This window comes from Convolutriloba macropyga, chromosome 3 (genome assembly GCF_964194025.1).
Source record: "Convolutriloba macropyga chromosome 3, txConMacr16.3, whole genome shotgun sequence".
In the NCBI taxonomy this organism is placed as follows: Eukaryota; Metazoa; Xenacoelomorpha; order Acoela; family Convolutidae; genus Convolutriloba; species Convolutriloba macropyga.
Window position 1 is genome coordinate 46,729,757 of NC_134470.1, and position 20,251 is coordinate 46,750,007.

Below are 20,251 nucleotides of genomic sequence, written 5' to 3' on the forward strand. Positions count from 1 at the left end.
GTATATCAAGGAGTTTGAGTGCACTATTTATGATATATAATTGTATTAAACCCGAGCCAACAGTAAGAATTGCATCAAACATGGCAGCACATGCAAGTCATATGATAAATAGAACGGGTGCGTTATTGAACTATGCTTATGGGGAGGATGGGTCACCAACTTCATATCAAGAGTATGAACAAGATAGAGCTTCTTCACCGTATATTAATACCCGACAACTAGAAGAGTATATTGATGAAGAGACTGAAAATCTAAACGAAAAGGGTAGAGATGATTTAAAAGATCTATATAAAAATGATCAAAAATATAAAGATGAAATTATAAATTTTATCGGAGATGAAACTGAATGGTTAACTGAAAGTTAGGTATGGAAACTCTAGCTAAGTTTGCCTTCTCTAAAGATCATGCTAGATGTTTAATTGGAATTATAGCTAGTTATAAATAATTACAAATATAAATATAAAACTGTAAAGTTTGATTAGTTATAAGAGTTTATAATAATAAAAAATAAATTTTGATTCCTTATAAATAATGCACATGAAATGTTTAGATTGTAATTATGGATGTGGAACCCCCCACACTTTGCTTTTTCATTATAAAATAGAACATAAAGATAAAGTTAGTAAGTGTGCATGTGGAAATCAAACAATAAGTGGTAATTGTGTGGAAGAAATTTCTTCTAAGTTAAGAGGTACTGCTTCAAAGTGTTCTAGTCAAAGTGTTCTAGTTCCAAACTCTAGCTCTAGCTCTATCTTTAGCTCTAGCTCTAATCCTAAATCTGATTCTAATCTGCGAAGCAGTTGGGGAACCAAGGGCGAAGCCCCTTTTTCTAATTCTAGCCCTAAATCTAATTCTATCCCTAATTCTATCCCGTACCCTAACCCAAAGAATCTGAGAAATAGTTGGGGTACCAAGGAAGAAGCCCTGTTCACTGATAGTCATATAGAAACAAAATTTGATATAACAAATAAAATGTTTTGATAAAAAGAAGTCAATATGTGAAGAATGTAATTCAACTAAAGTTAAGTGTGAATATTGCCCTTCGATTATTAGCTTTAGTGGGTTAAGGAGCCATATAAAAAATTCTCATAAAGATATAAATCTGGCCGGGGGCTTTAATCTACGAAGCAGGTTCCCTGATAAAGAAGTAAAAGAAGAATCAGAGTATTATAGATATTCTCTAATATATCGTAAATTAAAAGCCAAAGGTATAGATATAGATAAATTATTAGAAGAATAGATTACTAAATATTTTTTAAATAATTTTTAATAGTATTATAAGCCTTATCTCCAGCCTTATCATTAGCCTTATCTCTGGTCTTATCTCTAGCCTTATCTCTAGCCTCATCTCTAGCCTTATCACTAATAAAATTATAAGCCAGAAATATAATTATAATGAAATTTTTGAAAAAATTAAGAGATAAGCGCATATCCGCATACTTGCGCATTAGTCTGAGTAGGAAACTTTGCGCAACTGAGCACATGCGCATGGTGTGCTTAAGCATGCGGGTTTTGGCTTATTTTTGGCTAATTTTCATTTTTTTTTTTACTTATAGTAGTGGATAAAACAGGGCTTCCAGTTAGCAGACGGCTTGGTCGATTTCCCCGAGTTTTTACGAGGGGAAATGGATCAAGTTGGCCGGTGGCTGGAAGCCCTGTTTTATCCACTACTCTTTTTGACTTTTCGTCCTCAAAAATGGGATACATTGGTAGCTCCCGGAGGGCATTAACTTCTCTTAGAGCCTTTTGGCTTAATGGACTCTAAGTATGCGATTCACCAAAACAGCTTTGGAGGCATACATTTATGGTGTGAAGAGCGTTTCTTGTAGTTTCAACCCACTTACCCACTCCCCCTGACTACCCGCCACTCGCAACGTCAGCTCTCCTCTACCTGGAAATTTGAGTCCCCGTCCAGTCCAACTCCCCTCCCCTCTCGACACACCCCTTCCTCACGCGTGACCAAGACACACACTCCAACCTCCCCCACCCCACCCATAATGCTAGGATTCTTAAGCCCCAGCATTTGCAGCTGATTACTTCCGAAGCCAACCGCTCTCTGGTCGTTTAAGAGCAATTTGCCCGGCGTTAGTCGGTATGTTTTTAATAGCCGCCCTCATCTTCTCAGCCGGCTATTATAGCGCTCCTATTTTTTTTAAATAGCCGCCCTCATCTTCTCAGCCGGCTATTATAGCGCTCCTATTTTTTACAATTCAAAGAATTTGTTACAATTCAAAAAATTTGAATTGTATTGGGGCGCTGTCTTTTTTAAGAGCTGTTCACACATTTTCATGATTTTTGAGGTCAAATTGGAGTGGTGATTTTGGTCACGCCGAAACAGGAAATGGAGCGAAAAAGCGAGTGGTTTTGCGGCGTGAATTTTTTTTGTTCTAATTTTAAAGTAGAGTGAGAAAATGGTGTTTGAACAAAAATTCGATTTCTCGGTAGTGGTTTTTTGTTCACATGCGACAATTGCACTCTGATTTTAACTGTTTTTTCGATTTTTTGGATCGGATTTTTTTCTAAATGGTTTTCCCAATCCATTCACAGCTCTTTCCAGGCCTAATTTTTTGTTTGAATTGAATTTTCATTTCTCGCTAGTGGTTTTTTTATTCACATGCGGCATTTTGACATTGATTTTCTGTTTTTTTCTTTTTTGATCTGATTTTTTTAAAATGGTTCTCAATTCACTCATAGTCTATTCTTGGTCTAGTTTCTCTGTTTAGTGAATGAAAATGCTTTGAATTGTACGTCAGGACTTGTCCTGCTATGTTTTTTACTTCGTCGAATAAAAAAATGTTTCGCTTTACCTCATTTTGCCGCTTTTTCAACATTTTGCGGGATATCTTTTAGACTTCTCTAGGCTAGTTTCTCTCTTCGCTCATTCTGCTAAAAGTGATTTTGAACATCAGTTGCTCAGCAAAGCAATTCAAAATGAACAGAGTCAGTATAAAAAAATTGAAGTCAGAAGTAGAAACGGGATAAACCCATAAAGCCCAATTTTAGATGCCCGGTATTTGAACGTCGTTCCTGTAAGTCCTAGTTACCGTCTCTTATGCTTATTGGTATTGATAGTAGCCCCTGTAGCCTCTCTCTAAGAAACAGAAGTACATGATGTTCAACTACTTGATGTTCTACTACTACATGATGCCATCAAAATAAATGGGACTTAAAAATGTTTTTGTACAAAAATCTATTTTTTTCAATATCTTCTAATATTTCAATCCCAATCATGCTTATTGGAATCAACGGCGGCTATTCTCCGGCAATCTGCCGGGTATGTTAATCTTTTGTTATGCATTTAATTTTGAGAGATCTGCTGGATTTGTAGGTTGCTTCGAACAACTATAAGTAGCTTTAAAATCGAATAAACTAAGTATCTGTTCAATCCTATGATGTTTTTGACATTAACACATTTGAGGTGAAATGGAAATTATGATCGAAACTGATTATTATTTCAAAGTATGTAGCAATTATTTTCCTCCGGCTTGTCAATCTGTCGTCTGAACATTTTCACTTTTCGCTAAGATTGGCAAAGAGATTACATACCTTTGACATACCTTTGATAATGAGATTATTGTTTTTTATATCGTTTGTACTATCGTATCTATTTCAGCAGAGCTTTCTTTGTCTGGAAAAAAAATTACAACATATAGATTGACAGAATAATTGTCGGTATCGCATTTGGTTCTATCTGGTGAGTTGGTGAGCTCTAACCCGAATACAAAATTCTTCTGGCGAAACTACTAATTTTAAAAATTAGCAATACAGAGCCGATGCCATTGGAAATATCCAAAACTTTTTTGAAAACTGCAAGGCGGTTATAATTTCAGAGAAACAAGAGGAGCAAACAATTACTTTTACCAGAAGAAAAGATAAACAAATGGGGTGTAATTCAATGTTAGTATTGAGCATTCAGAAATGTATCAAACTACCCTATGGTCTGTGTAGCCACAAAAGTTGTTAGGATTCAAACGATCGTTTGCATTTTTTATAAGCACGTGAAGACACCCTTGAACCGACAGGTAGGACCTTTCTCATCGTATTTTTACTTTAGTTGGGTTCAACCAAAAATGATTAATTAAAATTTTCCAGATGCATTACTATAATTACAATTTTGTTAATATATGTACAATCTGCTCGTCTGTTGTACAATCTGCTCATTCGGCGAAAGAATTACTGATTGCAAGCTACATTTAGAGAAATCAATTTCCTCTCTTGTTGACCATTTTTCATACCATTCTTTAAAACTGAATTCAGAAAAAACAGTGTTCATTGTCTTTGGCACTTCATCCGCAGCAGAGTCTATTAAAGTTGACAACCATATAATAAAAGAAGTTGAGAATGTGAAATATCTCGGAGTAATTTTGGACAAAAAGTTGTACCAACAACAAGTTAAACAAATACTCAGCAAGATGGCGCAAGGAATAAAAACACTTTGTCTTCAGAAACGTAGTACTATACCATTTGCGCAAAACCCTGCTGAATTCTCTTGTAATTATTCATCTCCAGTACTCAGCTGTTTTGCTTTCGTCCAGTTCAAAAAAATCTAACAACCTAAGAAAAGCAACTCAATTGGGCAGTAAAATTTACTTTCATCGATTTAACAATTGCTGACTTAGTATCAAACTAGATAATTACGTACTGCCAATTGAACAATTGCTTGAATACAGAACAGCACTGTATGTCAATCAACTCTTGACATTTAAGAAACCTGCCTTCCGGAGAATAACACGACTTAGCTTGCCAACCTATAAGTTTTACAGACATTCAAGAACGAAAACTAATTTTCTTGAAGAGAGATCAAAAACATCATGGCTGGACAAAAGTACCATCCGAAGAGGCTTATCACTTAATAATTGTCTTGAAAAAAGCTGAAAAGGGAATGAATCAAACAGGCGGGTTAAAAAAGTCTTCAAAAACTACTTTTTCCAACAATTTCAGAAGTTCCAAATGGGAAACATTGTCGGTAATGTTTCTTGGAAAGCTTTTAAGTTTAACTAACGATTCATTTTTGAGTTTGTATTCTCACATGGGAGCTTAGAATTTGTTTCTGCCACCACAGAAAATCTTTCATCTGTTACTTATAATATGTTATCTCTAGGTTCCTTGGCCTATCTATACTCATTTGGAAATTCAGTGGTTTTTTCAATCAATTTATTGGAGCTTTCAAATTTTTAGCCGTCTGGTTATATTTTTTTTGAATTTACATAATTTATTGAAAGAAAATCACTTGTACTGTGTTTGTGCGCAGTTCGGTTAAAGATTCGTTAGTCTTTAAATCTACAGCTGATGATAGCTTCATGGTCTTCAATTTTTAGAAATTTGCGTGACCCTTGAAGGCTAGTTGCGTGGAGTTTGCGTGACCCTTGAAGGCTAGCTTCACTAAGATTACAATAGCTATTATACGATAGCTTCCCCTTAGCTGATTTTTCTCCAATCATTTTAAAGAACTATTGCCTAATAGTTAAATCAAAAACGAGTGCAGTCAAGATAAAACTAAATGAATGTAGAAACGCGATTAACAGCGACGAAGTTTTAGATGCTAGTTCTTTTGTTACATTTAGTTTTTTGTATTTAGATCTTTTGTTATTTGTGTTAGTAATCATCTCTCCATCTCTTTATCAGCAAGGTAAGAATTATGATAATTCCTAGTTACCAATTTCATTTAGATTGCCAAGTACTCATTGATAATTTTTTTAATAGTCGCCGGCTATTATTTAGGCGCTCTCCGTTTATCCATTTTTCCTTTTTTTGGCTTTTCGTAAGCGGGCCCTTTCATGGTTGACCTCTAACTTACCTAACTCACTTTTTCAACTAAATGGAACTTTGAGTTCAGCAATTTTTTTTTCAATTCAGTGAATCCGTTATGTGTCAAAAGACAAAATCAAAAGAAACGAGATATGCCAATTACTCCCGAGCACTAAGACTTATTCTTTAAATATTTAGAGTATATTCTAACTGCGTTAATGTCCTTATTAAACTTATTGTCCTTCATTTCAAATTACGTTCGTGATATTTCTCGATTCTATTGAAACGGTGGTCCAGTTCGAACTTTTTATTAGCCGCACAGCGATAGCTGGGGATATTATTGGCCTTTTCTTGGTCTTTTTTACAATTCAAAGAATTTGAATTGTATTGGCGCTGTCTTTTTTTTAAGTTCTCTTCACACATTTTCATGATTTTTGAGGTGAAATTGGTGTAATGATTTTGATCACGCTGAAACAGGAAATGGAGCAAAAAGCAAGTGGTTTTGCGGCAAGAAATTTTTTTCGTTCTAAATTGAAAGTAGAGAAAACGGTGTTTGAACAAAAATTCGCTGTCTCGCTAGTGGTTTTTTGTTCACATGCGGCAATTTCATTTTGATTTTTACTGTTTTTTCAATTTTTTGGATTGGATTTTTTCTAAATGGTTTTCCCAATCCATTCATAGTCCGTTCTAGGTCTAGTTTTCTGTTTAGTCAATGAAAGTTCTTTGAATTGTACGTCAGGACTGGTCCTGTTATGTTTTTTTTATTTCGTCGTCGCGATCTTTGTTGCGAACATATGACGTCACAACACTTCAAATCTGCTTTTTGTTCATTCGTTCATGCACTTTCAACTGAAGTGCGTGCTTGACGTCTTTTTTCTCTCTTAGTGGAGCGAATGTTTTGTTGGTTTGGGTGATGAATTTTTTGGTCACACTTGACTAACCTCACTCACAAAAATGACTTCCTCACTTTGAAATTGACTTTTATTTACTTTAATTCAAAGAGATAAGGTCAATGGGTGTGTGTCACTCTAATTAAAGGTTATTAGAGAGCTCCTAATAAACGCAGCATAAACTTATACAGATTTTTAATCAAAATATAACATATCAGCCTTCAATGAAAAGACCAATTTTTTTGGCCTGTCTCTACTTTTTTTGAGACTGTAGATCTACGAAGCTATTGCGGCTATTTTGCCAGCTATGTTTGACACCTAGAATTGAATTAGGCTGTCTTCAATTTTTCTTGGCTTTTATCCCAATGTCGGTCAATGGGATCAACGGTGGATATTTTTCTGTAATCTGCTCATTCAACTGTCAATATATTTTTCCTTTTGTATCCTTGTTTAAACTTAAATTGAGATCATAGAAATCAGTTGTGGCTGTTTCCTATTGACCATCCTTACTGCCAGCGCTTTACTTCTTAACACAAAACTTTCCAGTAAAGGCATTTTTCCAGTCGGATTAATTAGATATATGGGCACGTTCATTTAGTTTATATATGGGGCAAGTTAGTGACCAAAAATCTATAAGCCACGGTTGCGATTCCAGCTAATTCATACCTTGTACAAAAGTTCTATATTTTGAAGGAAATCTTGAAATATGTGAACGGCTGCTCGTGTTTCGTTAATTTGGCTTGAAGTTATTCTAAAAAGTGGCTTCTCAGAAGGGTTGCGCAAAGTCAGCGAGGATTGAACGACAAAACTTCTGACATACGAGATCACTTTAATAGGCTGAATGGTAACTATTGTATGTCTTTTGCTTTTTACCTAAGGTTATAAGATATAATGTGAAAGCGATCTGATTAAAAAGCGTATGATTTCACCAAACCGGCTTAAGCTAAACTATTAAATACAAAAAACGTGAAATTGACTATTTGCGTCAGATTTTGTTTACGAACCAAATGTCCCTGTGGCATTTCATCTTTTACCGATTTTCCATATTTTATATTTGCGATTAATCACTTCTTTTTATTGATAATTTTGATCAAATATATCATTGCGTTCAACTACGTTTTATGCAATCTTTCCATTAGGGTGGAGTATGTCGCCAACATGACTTCTTAATGAAAACGAACAGATGTGACGATTTCGTTGTCGCGATTTATTTCGTCGTCGAGATTTTTGTTACGACCATATGACGTCACAACCACTTCAAATCTGCTTTCTGTGCATTCGTTCATGCAATTTCAACTGAAGTGCGTGTGTGACGTCATTTTTCGCTCTTAGTGGAGCGAGATTTTTTGTTCATTTGCGATTAAATTTTTGGTCACACTTGACTTACTCTCGAAAATGACTTCTTCACTTTGAAATTGACTTTTAATTACTTTATTTCAAAGAGATAAGGTCAAATAGGTGTGTGTCACTCTAAATGAAGGTTATTTGAGAGCAGCTAATAAAGACAGCAAAAATTTTTACAGATTTTAAATCAAAATATAACATATCAGCCTTCAATGAAAAGACGAATTTCTTTGGTCTGTCTTTTTTACTTTTTTTTAGACTAGAGATCTACGAGGCTATTGCGGCGATTTTCTGGCAATCTGCCAGTTATGTTTTTCTAGTTTTTTTCCTCTTCTTTCAATCCCAATCTTGGTTATGGGAATCAGCGACGGCTATTTTTTATAGCTGCGAAGCAGTAACCTGAGCGAAGCTATATTGCGGTGCTCTTGGATTTTTTTTGTTTCGTTGTCTGACGCTCTTTTTTCGTTTTACATTTGTTCACACAGCAAAGCTGAAAAAGTCAAATTTTCTGAATGACTTTTCCTCTCACTAACGGCATTTGCGCGCGTGACGTCATTTCTCACTCGATTTAGCAAAAGTTTTTAGGTTATTTGCGTGATTAGATTTTGATCATACGTGACTTACCTCACTCAATAAAATGACTTTTGCACTTTAAAACACAAGTTTTATTAATTTATCCCTGGATGTTTTTTTTACCTAGTTTTTCGAGCGGCGTCAATTTTTTTTTTCAATTTAGATCTGTATCTGTTTCTATCTCTATTATATGGCACGCAGGTATATTCTTTCGCAGTTATTCCGGCAAGCTGCCGGCTATGTTAATCAAAATATTAACATATCAGCCTTCAATGAAAAGACGAATTTTTTTGGTCTCTTTTACTGTTTTTTTAGACTACAGATCTACAAAGCTATTGCGGCTATTTTGTGGCAATCTGCCAGCTATGTTTTACATTTCTGCTCAGATATTTTTAAACATTAACGCAACCTAAATAATTGACGGATTCCATCAAATTATTGTTTGGAATTTTCCTGTTCACTCCTCAAGATCTCAAAATAGTAATTCTTGTTTTTTGTTTTATTGGATTGCCCATGAGACTGTATTTTGAAGAAATCTTGTGAATTATCTGAACGGCTGCTCGTGTTTCGTTGATTACGCTAACCATTATTCCAAAGAGTGGGGTCTCAGATCACACTCTAAAATTCTCTAGATAATTTTAGTCAAAATTTGTTTTCTATTGAATTTCCTATATGAGCAAGGAGACTGTATGCAATTTTGTAAAGATTGAGAATCACAAATGACTCGGCAGGCTATTATTGTGCTCATATTTGTATTACAATTCAAAGAATTTGAATTGTATGGGGTGCTGTCTTTTTTACGACTCGGAGAGGAGGAATGGTGATCATTTTTTAAATGAGTGACTTCTTCAATATAGGATGTTTGACGAATTTTAATAACGAACGTTAAAAGAAGTGTTTAGGTTAATATGCTGCACAAAAGTCAAAAGCAGGCTGACCATTTAGAGTTGTTATCTTTCATACATTATTCTGAGAGAGAGAACGAGAAGAGTAGACGTGAAAAAATTTTCGCAAAGCGAGAGAATTTTTTGAATCATTTTTTAGTTTTAACTTGAGTTTTAACTGTTGGATGCTTTTTAGTAGTTTTCGTAATTCAATTCAATTTTTATAAAATCTGGGGTGCCTTTGGTTGATCTTGGTTATTTTATTGACTTAGTTGATCTTTCACTTTAATTTTTAAGAATAACTTGAATTCAATAAAGGTCAACAATAAGAGAACGGTGCTAACATCATTCGAGTTCAAACAAAAAGAGCAAAATCAAAGCAACTGATCGTCAAGACGAAAATTCAAAGTGCACTGTGTGCTGTTAGAATGAAAAATGAGCACCACGTCTGCTAATGAAATGAATAAATTACCAGTCAGTTTCTGGAGGTCAAAGTTTGGTATGAAGCAGTATACATTTACGTTCACGTTAGGTTTCAAATTAGGTTTATATGTACAGATTTATGGGTTGACTTCGGCATTAAATGCACAGGGTGAAGACTCCTCCTTGTAAGAGCGTTGTCCTCTGTGGCCTCTTATACAAAGGATTGTGCTTCTAAGTAGGGCGAATCTAAGGGATGTTCTGATGAAATTTATGACGTTAGGATACGTGTCTTTCGTCTTTTCAGCAATTCTTGATGCAAGTCGTTTTATAACTATTGTGGAGCCGGGGCCGCTTCCTCCTGTGGTCGAGAAGATCAGAGGGATAAAAGAGCTATGCTCAACTTCAACAATTCTGTCCAGGTATTTGGTTTTCTTCGTCGTTTCGTGGAACTTGTAGCTCTCTTTGATTCCAATACGTCTGTTTGTTGGAGCAAACGGGTTGAAGATTTTAACATCATAGTATGATTTCTCAAAGCGAGAACCCCATAGGTCTTTAGCTGAGATATCTAATCGTGCTTCCTCGTCCTTGCAGGTTGCGGGTTTTAGGCTCTCATTGCTGAGAGGCTGCAGGTGAGGTTCAACTTCGATATCGTAACAAGTTTTTCGCATAAGCTCGGCGAAGAGGTCTCTTACTTCATTATGCCTGATTATTGGATATCCTCCCTTAGGGCAGTGAAGGGCATGGGATACAAGAAACTTCGAGCCACACGCACACTTCTCGGGAATATTTTTGAATTGCCAGCCATATCGAATGCATAGGGCGTCTCTGAACTCGGTTTTGGTTAACCAGAGGTCATGTCGTTCTATTGGCAGTGCATTCAACCATGTAGACGCGCCTTTCTCACTGGCTAGTTGTACTGAATATTTGAGATCTTCGGTCATGTTTGCAAGAATTTCTTCTGATTTCTGTTTGTTTTGGGTTTGTTTTTGTCTTCGTATGTCTGTTTTGATTCTCTCTTGATGTAGTGTCGCTGTTGTTACGTCAAAATGATCTAGTGGGCTGCTGAGAAGTTTCGATTGGTCATACGCGGGGACTAAATCGTCAGGAGCTCTGATTGCCATCCCGCCATTCTTTACAGGTAGACTTAACAGGGATCTCATACCATCATCGGGGGAGTCCTGGTCGGTCATATTCGGTATTAGGCTTCTACGTATAATGTTCTCTGAGTCAGCTAGGATGGTATCAGCTTTTGGGGTTGTACGTAGCAAGAATGTCAATTTACTTTGAGTGCCTCGGGAAAAAGAGTGATAGGCTGCTTGCGGTGACGATTTGGCAAACTCGCTTAGGTTCTTCAGAAGTTTTTGTTGTGTTTCTGATTGCTCTTGAACAAACTTCTGGCAGGCTGCTTCAGATCCTATTACAGAGCCGAGAACTCGTGCACCGTCAACGATTTGTACGTTTGTGTTATTGAAAATATGTTTCGCTTTTTCAATGGTGTGAGGCTTGACAATTAGCTGGCATTTGGGGGCGTTGACAAAGTATCCAAATCCTTCACCAATTTTGTTCAGCTGCTTGAAGAACAACAGGAGTTTTTCAATTGTTCCCGCTGCAGTGCCATCGTCAGCGTACCATTTTTGCGAAACTGATTCCATGTTCATTCTGTCTATCAGCGGCCTTGACGCAATGCCATACATTAGCATTGCCAAGGGATCCCCTTGTGTACATCCTTCCTGGGAAAGAAGGGTCTGCTTGTCGACGTACAGATTGCTGGGGGTTTGGTAGGAGTTGTTTAGGGCGCAGTAGATAGAAGGGCAGATTCTCCTTATGTTTTCAAGCGCTGTTGCTCTGTTCAGGTTGTTGAAGGCATTCGTTGCATCTATAAGTAGCAGAGCTTCACAGGAGTCTTTCTCAAATTCGGCTCGCAGGGAGTGAATAGAGTACTCGATTCCCGCGGTCTGACCCATGCAAAGCTGGTCGTTTCCGCCTATTGAGCGTAGTTCTGCATCCACACTTTTGGCGATACATCTTCCGATTATCCTCCGAAGTACTTCACCAATTCCTATCGGTCTAACTCCAGGGTTTTTGTCCAGAGGATTAAGTCGGCAGCTGTTGTATGGCATCAGGGTTTCTTATTCGAGTTTTTGGGTCGCGATTCGTTTGGCAATAGCTGCGACTGTGTTCTTAAGGTTGTCAGAGTTCTTTTCGAAACAGGTCAAAATCCTTCTCCATTGCGCTGAGTCTAAGCCGGACGGACCATGTGCTCCGTTAGTGCGCAGGACAGCTTTTTCAACCAATGCTGCATCGATTCTTTCGAAGACTGCTGGGTGGTAAGCGAGGGGTTGTTGTCCTGTAACAAGACACTGTTCGTTCAACGAGGATGCAGGTGTGTGCTTCGAAAGAAGAATACTCAAAACATCGCTGTCTCCAATCTTGTGTTTCAACGGAAGGACTCCTCCTTTTTCGCCGGCCAGCACTCGCATCGCGCCTGAGACTTTTCCTTCTTTCATCATTTCATTGAAACGTTTGATTGGTTTGGGCTCACTTACTTTTTGTTTGGCTGCTGGCTTTCGTTTTTGCAATGCTCCTGCCTCATGGAAAAGTTCCGTCAGTTTTCCACTAAACCAAAGGTCAAGACGTCGGCTTAGCGTTTTATTGGCAGAGTTGTCGTCGGCCTTCTTTGTCCGGCAGAGCAGTAGGTGGGGCATGATCATGGCAGCGAGCAGTGAGAAGGGGGCATTTGCTGATTGGTCTGCAAGAGGTTTAAGGGCGTCGTTTAGTGCGTTGGTAAAAGAGTTGCCTGCATGGCATTTGTTGATTCTCATGAAGCTTGGCTTCCAGTGAACGATTTCTTGGTAGATAGGAAGCAGGTCTTCTGGTTTTTCTGGCGCTGCCCAAAAACTTTGTTCTGGTGTTTGTTGGCTTTGGGGGTTCACTGGGTTTTGAAAATTTGGGCGTACGTCTCCCGCTATGGCTTGGCCCGGTTCCCGGCCCCTCTCACAGCCAGCTTGCTCCTGAAGGTCACCAGGACCAACAAGCGAAGCAGAGTCTGGGCTAACTCGGGGAATCGCGGGCCTAACACAGTATAAACAGATCCACTCCACGTTTTTGGCTGTTTTCGAGACGTCTGCACATTTGATGTGGGCATATTCCTTGCATTTTTGACAGGGGACACTGTAGGAGTTGTGGTGAATATTCTTTTTGCATATAATACGGTCCCATTTCATGATATGAAATTGGAGTTGTGGTGAAATAGGAGTTGTGGTGAATATTCTTTTTGCATATAATACAGTCCCATTTCATGATATGATATCACTTTAATAGATTTTAATATTGGGTAGTGTTTGCTAATTTAAGGGGGTTATTTTAATCCAATTTTTGCCTATTTTCGACTTTTTTTGCTTATTTCTTCTTATTTAAGCATTTGGCAATAGCTTTTTTCTTCACTGTTTAACTAGATTAGCTACTAAGACTTACTAAGTTTTATATATCGCAATTTTTAATGGAAAAAATAAAAATTTGTCTTTTCTGTCCGATTTTTATTTTTTTTTTGATGTTTAGCGTTTCTCTGTGGAGTTGTGCAGTGCAGTCAGCGAGCTGAAGAATTTATTAAAAGATTCCTAGAATACCAATCGAGATGGATCATTGTATTTTTTAAGTTACACTTTAAACACTTTTATGTAAGGTTTTCTCTTCCTCTGTTTTCTTTTCTCTATGTAGCGTTTCTTTGGTTTTTATATCAAAGAATGGTCAGTTATTGGGTGAAGATTAGTTGTATTGCGAGTTTTTGCCAATATTGGTTTCTATGATGCAACTTGGGATGGAATTTTATCAGTTATTTTTCCAGATCTCCTTTTTGGCCTCTTTCCTCTTTTTTTTTGTTTAAAAATGATTTTTTAATTAATAGCCGCCCTCATCTTCTCAGCCGGCTATTATTGCGCTCGTATTTTTTTTTACTTCGTCAATCTTTTTTTCGCTTTACCATTTTGCCGCTTTTTCGACATTTTGCGTGATATCTTTTTGACTTCTCTAGGCTAGTTTCTCTCTTCTCTCATTCTGCTAAAAGTGAATTTGAACATCAGTTGCTAAGCAAAGCAATTCAAAATGAACAGAGTCGGTATAAAAAATTGAAGTCAGTAATAGAAACGGGATAAACCCATAAAGCCCAATTTTAGATGCCCGCTATTTGAACGTCGTTCCTATAAGTCTTAGTTACCAACTCTAATGCTTATTGGTGTTGATAGTAGCCCCTGTAGCCTCTCTCTAAGAAACAGAAGTATGTTCAACTGTGAAATGCCATCAAAATAAATCGGACTTAAATATATTTTTGTACAAAAATCTTTTTTTTCAATATATTCTATTCGTTCAATCCCAATCATGCTTATTGGAATCAACGGCGGCTATTTTCCGGCAATCTGCCGGGTATGTTTTGTTTAGCAGGCTCATTTTATTCTTTGAGTGGTTGGCTGGGGCCTAAAGGAGTTTGTACTTCGATTCGGTCCCGGAGTCTTCTGGCTATGCCTTTTTAAAATCTCTCACTTATTTTCATGATTTTTGGCAAAAGTTTGGAAGTTCTTGAAGTCAAATTGGAGGGATGGTTTTGGTCGCGCCGAAACAGGGAGCGAAACAAAATTCGAAGTAGATTGAGAAAATGGTGTTTGTACAAAAATTTCATTTCTCGGTAGTTGTTTTTTGTAAATCGATTCTAGGTCTTGTTTTCTTATTTGTTTTGTCAAAAAAAACTTTGAATTGTGTCGGGACGTATCCTGCTGTTTTTTTTTTTACTTCGTCGAATAAATTTTTTTTGCTTTGCATAATTTTGCCGCTTTTTCGACTTTTTGCTTGAAATGTTTCTGACGCTAGTTTAGATTCATTGTTTGCTCATTCTGCTCAAAGTGCTTTTAAACAGCAGTTGCTCAGCAAAGCAATCTAAAATGAACAGAATCAATACTAATAACGGAATTCAAAATAGAAATAGGATAAACCCATAAAGCCCAATTTTAGATGCCAGCTACTTGAACTTTGTTCTTATAAGTCTTAATTACCATCTGTAATGATTATTGGTATTGATACTAGCCTCTATAGCCTCTCTCTAAGAAACAGAAGTACATTATGTTCAACTACGAAATGCCATCAAAATAAATCGGACTTAAAAATGTTTTTGTACAAAAATCTATTTTTTCAATATCTTCTTTTATTTCAATCCCAATCATGCTTATTGGAATCAACGGCGGCTATTTTCCGGCAATCTGCCGGGTATGTTATTAATAGCCGCCCTCATCTTCTCAGCCCGCTATTATAGCGCTCCTATTTTTACAATTCAAAGAATTTGAATTGTATTGGGGCGCTGTCTTTTTTTTTAAGATCTGTTCACACATTTTCATGATTTTTGAAGTCAAATTGCAGTAGTGATTTTGGTCACGCCGAAACAGGAAATGGAGCGAAAAAGCGTGTGGTTTTGCGGCGTGAATTTTTTTCGCTCTAATTTTAAAGTAGAGTGCGAAAATGGTGTTTGAACAAAAATTCGGTTTCTCGGTAGTGGTTTTTTGTTCACATGCGGCAATTTCACTCTGATTTTTACTGTTTTTTCGATTTTTTGGATCGGATTTTTTTCTAAATGGTTTTCCCAATCCATTCACAGCTCATTCTAGGCCTAGTTTTTTTGTTTGAATTAAATTTTCATTTCTCGCTAGTGGTTTTTTTGTTCACATGCGGCATTTTGACATTGATTTTTTGTTTTTTTTTCTTATTTTTTGATCTAATTTTTTAAAAATGGTTTTCTCAATTCACTCATAGTCCATTCTAGGTCTAGTTTTTCTGTTTAGTCAATGAAAATTCTTTGAATTGTACGTCAGGATTTGTCCTGCTATGTTTTTTTACTTCGTCGAATAAAAAAAAATTTCGCTTTACCTCATTTTGCCGCTTTTTCAACATTTTGCGTGATATCTTTTTGACTTCTCTAGGCTAGTTTCTCTCTTCTCTCATTCTGCTAAAAGTGATTTTGAACATCAGTTGCTCAGCAAAGCAATCTAAAATGAACAGAATCAATACTAAAAACGGAATTCAAAATAGAAATAGGATAAACCCATAAAGCCCAATTTTAGATGCCAGCTACTTGAACTTTGTTCTTATAAGTCTTAGTTACCATCTGTAATGATTATTGGTATTGATACTAGCCTCTGTATCCTCTCATTAACTAACAGGAGTATGTCTAACAACAAAATGAAATCAAAATAGTTCGCACTTAAAATTTTTTTCCCATTTCTTCGGTTCTCTCAATTCCAATCGGGGTTATGGGAATCAAGTGCGGCTATTTTCCGGCATTCTGCCGGGTATGGTTGGTCTCTTTAGTTGGATGTCGAAAAGTGATTTGATTTCATTATAACACCCTGTTCCTTGTAAGTATCTGACAACTCTGGAACTATAGTACTTCAACTTAAACTGTAACCAAAAGAATCGAATTTTTCTCAATTGCAAAATTAGCTCTCAATTTTATCATGTTTGATATTGCAGGTCTGCAAATCTATTTTGACGATCTACCTGTTTTGTTTCCTAAAATTGGCGAAAGATCTGGTTTCAATCTTGTTTCCAGCGTCGAGAGTATTTAGAGCTTGATTTTCCAAACTTTGAAGAACTTTGACTGTGTGCTTGACAGAGCTGAAATCTAACTTATATTTTGACGTTGGAACAATAAGTATGATCAAGCTAAATATTAGATGTTGTTCAGATGTAGTGGGCTTGACACTGCCAATTCTATTGATGGCATGTGACAGAAAGGAAGTCTCGAAAGCTCTCGACTCTCTTCTTCAGTACAATCCGGACCTCAGAAGATTTCCCATCATAGTTAGCCAGGACTGTGGACATGAGCCGACTGCCAAAATCATCGCCAAATACACGAACGTCAGACATATCAAAGTAAGGACGCATATTTGTTTTTATTGTTCAGGCTGTACCCACGGTGGAAAACAGTTGTTCTGTCCCACCTTAGTGGGTGAGGAACTATATGTCCCACCTCAACGGATATGTTGCCAAAACTAGTGGCCTAAAACTTGCTGAGCGATTCTGATTAAACTCGAAAGAAGGCTAGTGTTGCTTCCGTTTCCTATACGAGCGTCCTGGAATATATATTATAATTTAACCGGTTTTTCGCCAACCTAAATCGAGCATTATCCAAAATGCATCATTTACTTCTGATATTTATTTTTTTTGCGAATTTATCTATTTAACTTATCTTATTTATCTATTGACATTTGAAACAATTGTTTCTTATTAATGAACTTTCAGCAATATCAAGGGTAATTTTGATCTCACCGTGGTTTTTGAGAAACAAAAAATTTTATGATTTTATTTTTGGAATTATTCAACCAATTTATAATTACCGTTTCAATATTAATTACAGACCTGAATAGTTTGTTGCGATGTTTTTGACGCGATGTTTTTGACGCAATGTTTTTGACGCGATGTTTTGTGGTATTATTTAACCAATTTTTAATTACCTTTTCAATATTAATTGCAGACCTGATTATTTTCCGTTGATAGGTCAATCATTGACAGGTCCTATTTACGCAAAAATTATGCCCAATAATCTTATTATTATTTCAGAGAAAAAATTATGTTTTTTGGGTTCGACAAACTTTTCGGAAACTTAAATTGATTTCTTGTTTTGCCCTCATTTGTTGTTCTTTTGCGGTGTTATGAGTCAGTGTCATTAATAACAGATCCAGTTGACTTCCTGAAATGATATAAGTGAACCTAACTAATGTTTTCAGTTAATGCCTAATGGCTCTTTTGACTTGGAATAGATTTGTTGAGAAAAAGAATGTTTGTTTTATTGAATTTTTGAACTTTGCCACTTAATTCCGTCTGTTTGTAACTTTGATTTGAAAGACAGGGGTTGTAACTTATTTCTAGAGAATGAAACGAATCTGTATAATTGTTATATTTTTTAAATAATGGTTTCATTGCTTTGATTCGTAAAGTTTTTGATTTGGACGTCCATTTTCAAAATTAACTTGAGGCGCCTTCTCAGTTTATCAAATTTATTAATAGCCGCCCTCATCTTCTCAGCCGGCTATTATAGCGCTCCTATTTTTTTTTTTTTACTTCGTCGAATAAAAAAATGTTTCGCTTTACCTCATTTTGCCGCTTTTTCAACATTTTGCGTGAAATCTTTTTGACTTCTCTAGGCGAGTTTCTCTCTTCTCTCATTCTGCTAAAAGTGATTTTGAACATCAGTTGCTCAGCAAAGCAATTCAAAATGAACAGAGTCAGCATAAAAAATTGAAGTCAGAAGTAGAAACGGGATAAACCCATAAAGCCCAATTTTAGATGCCCGCTATTTGAACGTCGTTCCTATAAGTCTTAGTTATCATCTCTAATGCTTATTGGTATTGATAGTAGCCCCTGTAGCCTCTCTCTAAGAAACAGAAGTACGTTATGTTCAACTACGAAATGCCATCAAAATAAATCGGACTTAAAAAATGTTTTTGTACAAAAATCTTTTTTTTTTCAATATCTTCTATTCTTTCAATCCCAATCATGCTTATTGGAATCAACGGCGGCTATTTTCCGGCAATCTGCCGGGTATGTTATTAATTCTCATTGGATGTAAAGGAAGGCAAATTAAATTTATATAGTCGCAACCGTTTTCTAGTAAAATTTAATTTTTTATTGCTCTTGAACGTAGTTCGTTGCAATTATTGGAAACGTGTGTGTTTTTTATGCAAAATTTTCGCTTGACAATTTTGACTTTTCGAGTGACTTTTACGCCCTTGACTTTTTGCATTTCGCGTGATCTAAAATTCTCTCTCAATCACAATTTCAAGCAGCTGAACTCAATTGGCGGCAATTTAATACTAAAAGTCAAATGAAAAGTGCGCCGAAACTGGTGTCATTTTGTACTTTAAATCTTAATAGTGGTATATGTTAACCTCTAATGTGGTTATTTGAAGCCCACTATAGGAATTCTTAGTCCCATTTAGGCTCCTCCCCCCCGACTGAAGCAGGCTGCAATTGATTAGAGTTCCCACTAGTCGTTCAAGAGCAATTTTTCCGACGTTTAGTCGGTTATGTTTAATTTTGAGTTTTTTAAATTTTTGCATCTATTTGTCGTATTGCGTATTCTGGATGATGAGAGTTCTGTGGCTTACTCTGGAGATATAATTGAACTTATTTTATTTTTTCTAAGTTGATAGCTAAAGGCTTTGATGACCTTGAAATAATTTGTTCTGAACTTAAATTAGTTTTTGTTCTTCCTTTGAGATTGGTCATTGATAGTGGTTCTTAGTATTCGTCGATGATGTTGCTCAATCAATTTTTGACATTGGTGAATGTTAGTGGTTCGTTATGCTGTCATTGTATTATATTTCAGCTAATGAGGGATCATTGATGTTCAAGTGTGAGTGAATTGTAATGTCTTCAACACTGTTTAGGTTACCATTTGTGGAATTTTTGATTTCTGACTGTAGTCGTTGTTAATTCGTAGTCTTAAGATTATACTTCACGAATCAGAGATACAACTGGTTGCTGAAGATTTAAATTTTAAGCTATCTAGTTTTTTGTTTGTTGAAAATTTGTGTTCGTTACGACTTTGAAATTTTTTGGTTGAAAAAAAAATAGTTTTTTTAACTTCGCCATTTTTAAACCTTATCTATACCACATTGTAGCTGAGTCTCAAAAAACACAAATCAAATCTTCTTTCTAACGCAACACAATTTAATCTCCATTGTAATTGTTTTTTTAATACCCACGTCAGGTTCTCAGCCGGCTATTATAGCGCTCCCAATTTTTTTTACTTCGAATAAAGATTTTTCGCTTTACCGTAGCTCACAGCTTGTTCAGCATTTTGCGTAATTTTTTTCGACTTCTCTAGGCTAGTTTCACTCTTCTCTCATTCTGCTAAAAGTTGTTTTAGACAGCAGTTGCTCCAAAATGACATCAAAATAGTTCGCACTTTAAAATTGTTTGTACAAAAATATTTTTTTCTCTTCTTTCAATCCATCTTGGATATGGGAATCAACGGCGGCTATTTTGCGGTAATCTGCCGGGTATGTTTATTTAATGGTTTTAGGGCTCTGATATTTCGAGTTCTCATGAAATTTTAATTTTAAGGTTGTTTGCCCATTTTTGAGATTCTTTTTGGTTTTTGTCACATTGCTGCAATTATGACTGTTCCTATTGGCTTTGACGAAGAGAGTGAATAAACATTTAGATTATATTATCAGTGAATAGCCCTTAGTTTAAGGGCTTCAACCCCGCTTTCTAAAAATTTCATTGATTTTTAATTTTTTGTTAGTGTTTCTTTTTTGTCTTATATGGCATATTCCTGATTATGAGAGACCTCAATGGCTTCGTATGGAGATGTAGTTGAACCTATTTAATGGCTATTTAATT

The 20,251-nt window shown here is 36.2% G+C and overlaps 1 protein-coding gene across 2 annotated transcripts in view; it reads left to right on the forward strand.

Moving 5' to 3' along the window:
* LOC142336240 (alpha-1,3-mannosyl-glycoprotein 2-beta-N-acetylglucosaminyltransferase-like) overlaps window positions 1-20,251 on the forward strand; it is a 127,424-nt gene that overhangs the window by 74,650 nt on the left and 32,523 nt on the right. For both annotated transcript variants that reach the window (XM_075384921.1, XM_075384922.1), the window contains one exon: window positions 16,587-16,774. In XM_075384921.1, the coding sequence (XP_075241036.1) occupies window positions 16,587-16,774 (188 nt within the window). The remainder of the gene's footprint in view (window positions 1-16,586; window positions 16,775-20,251) is intronic.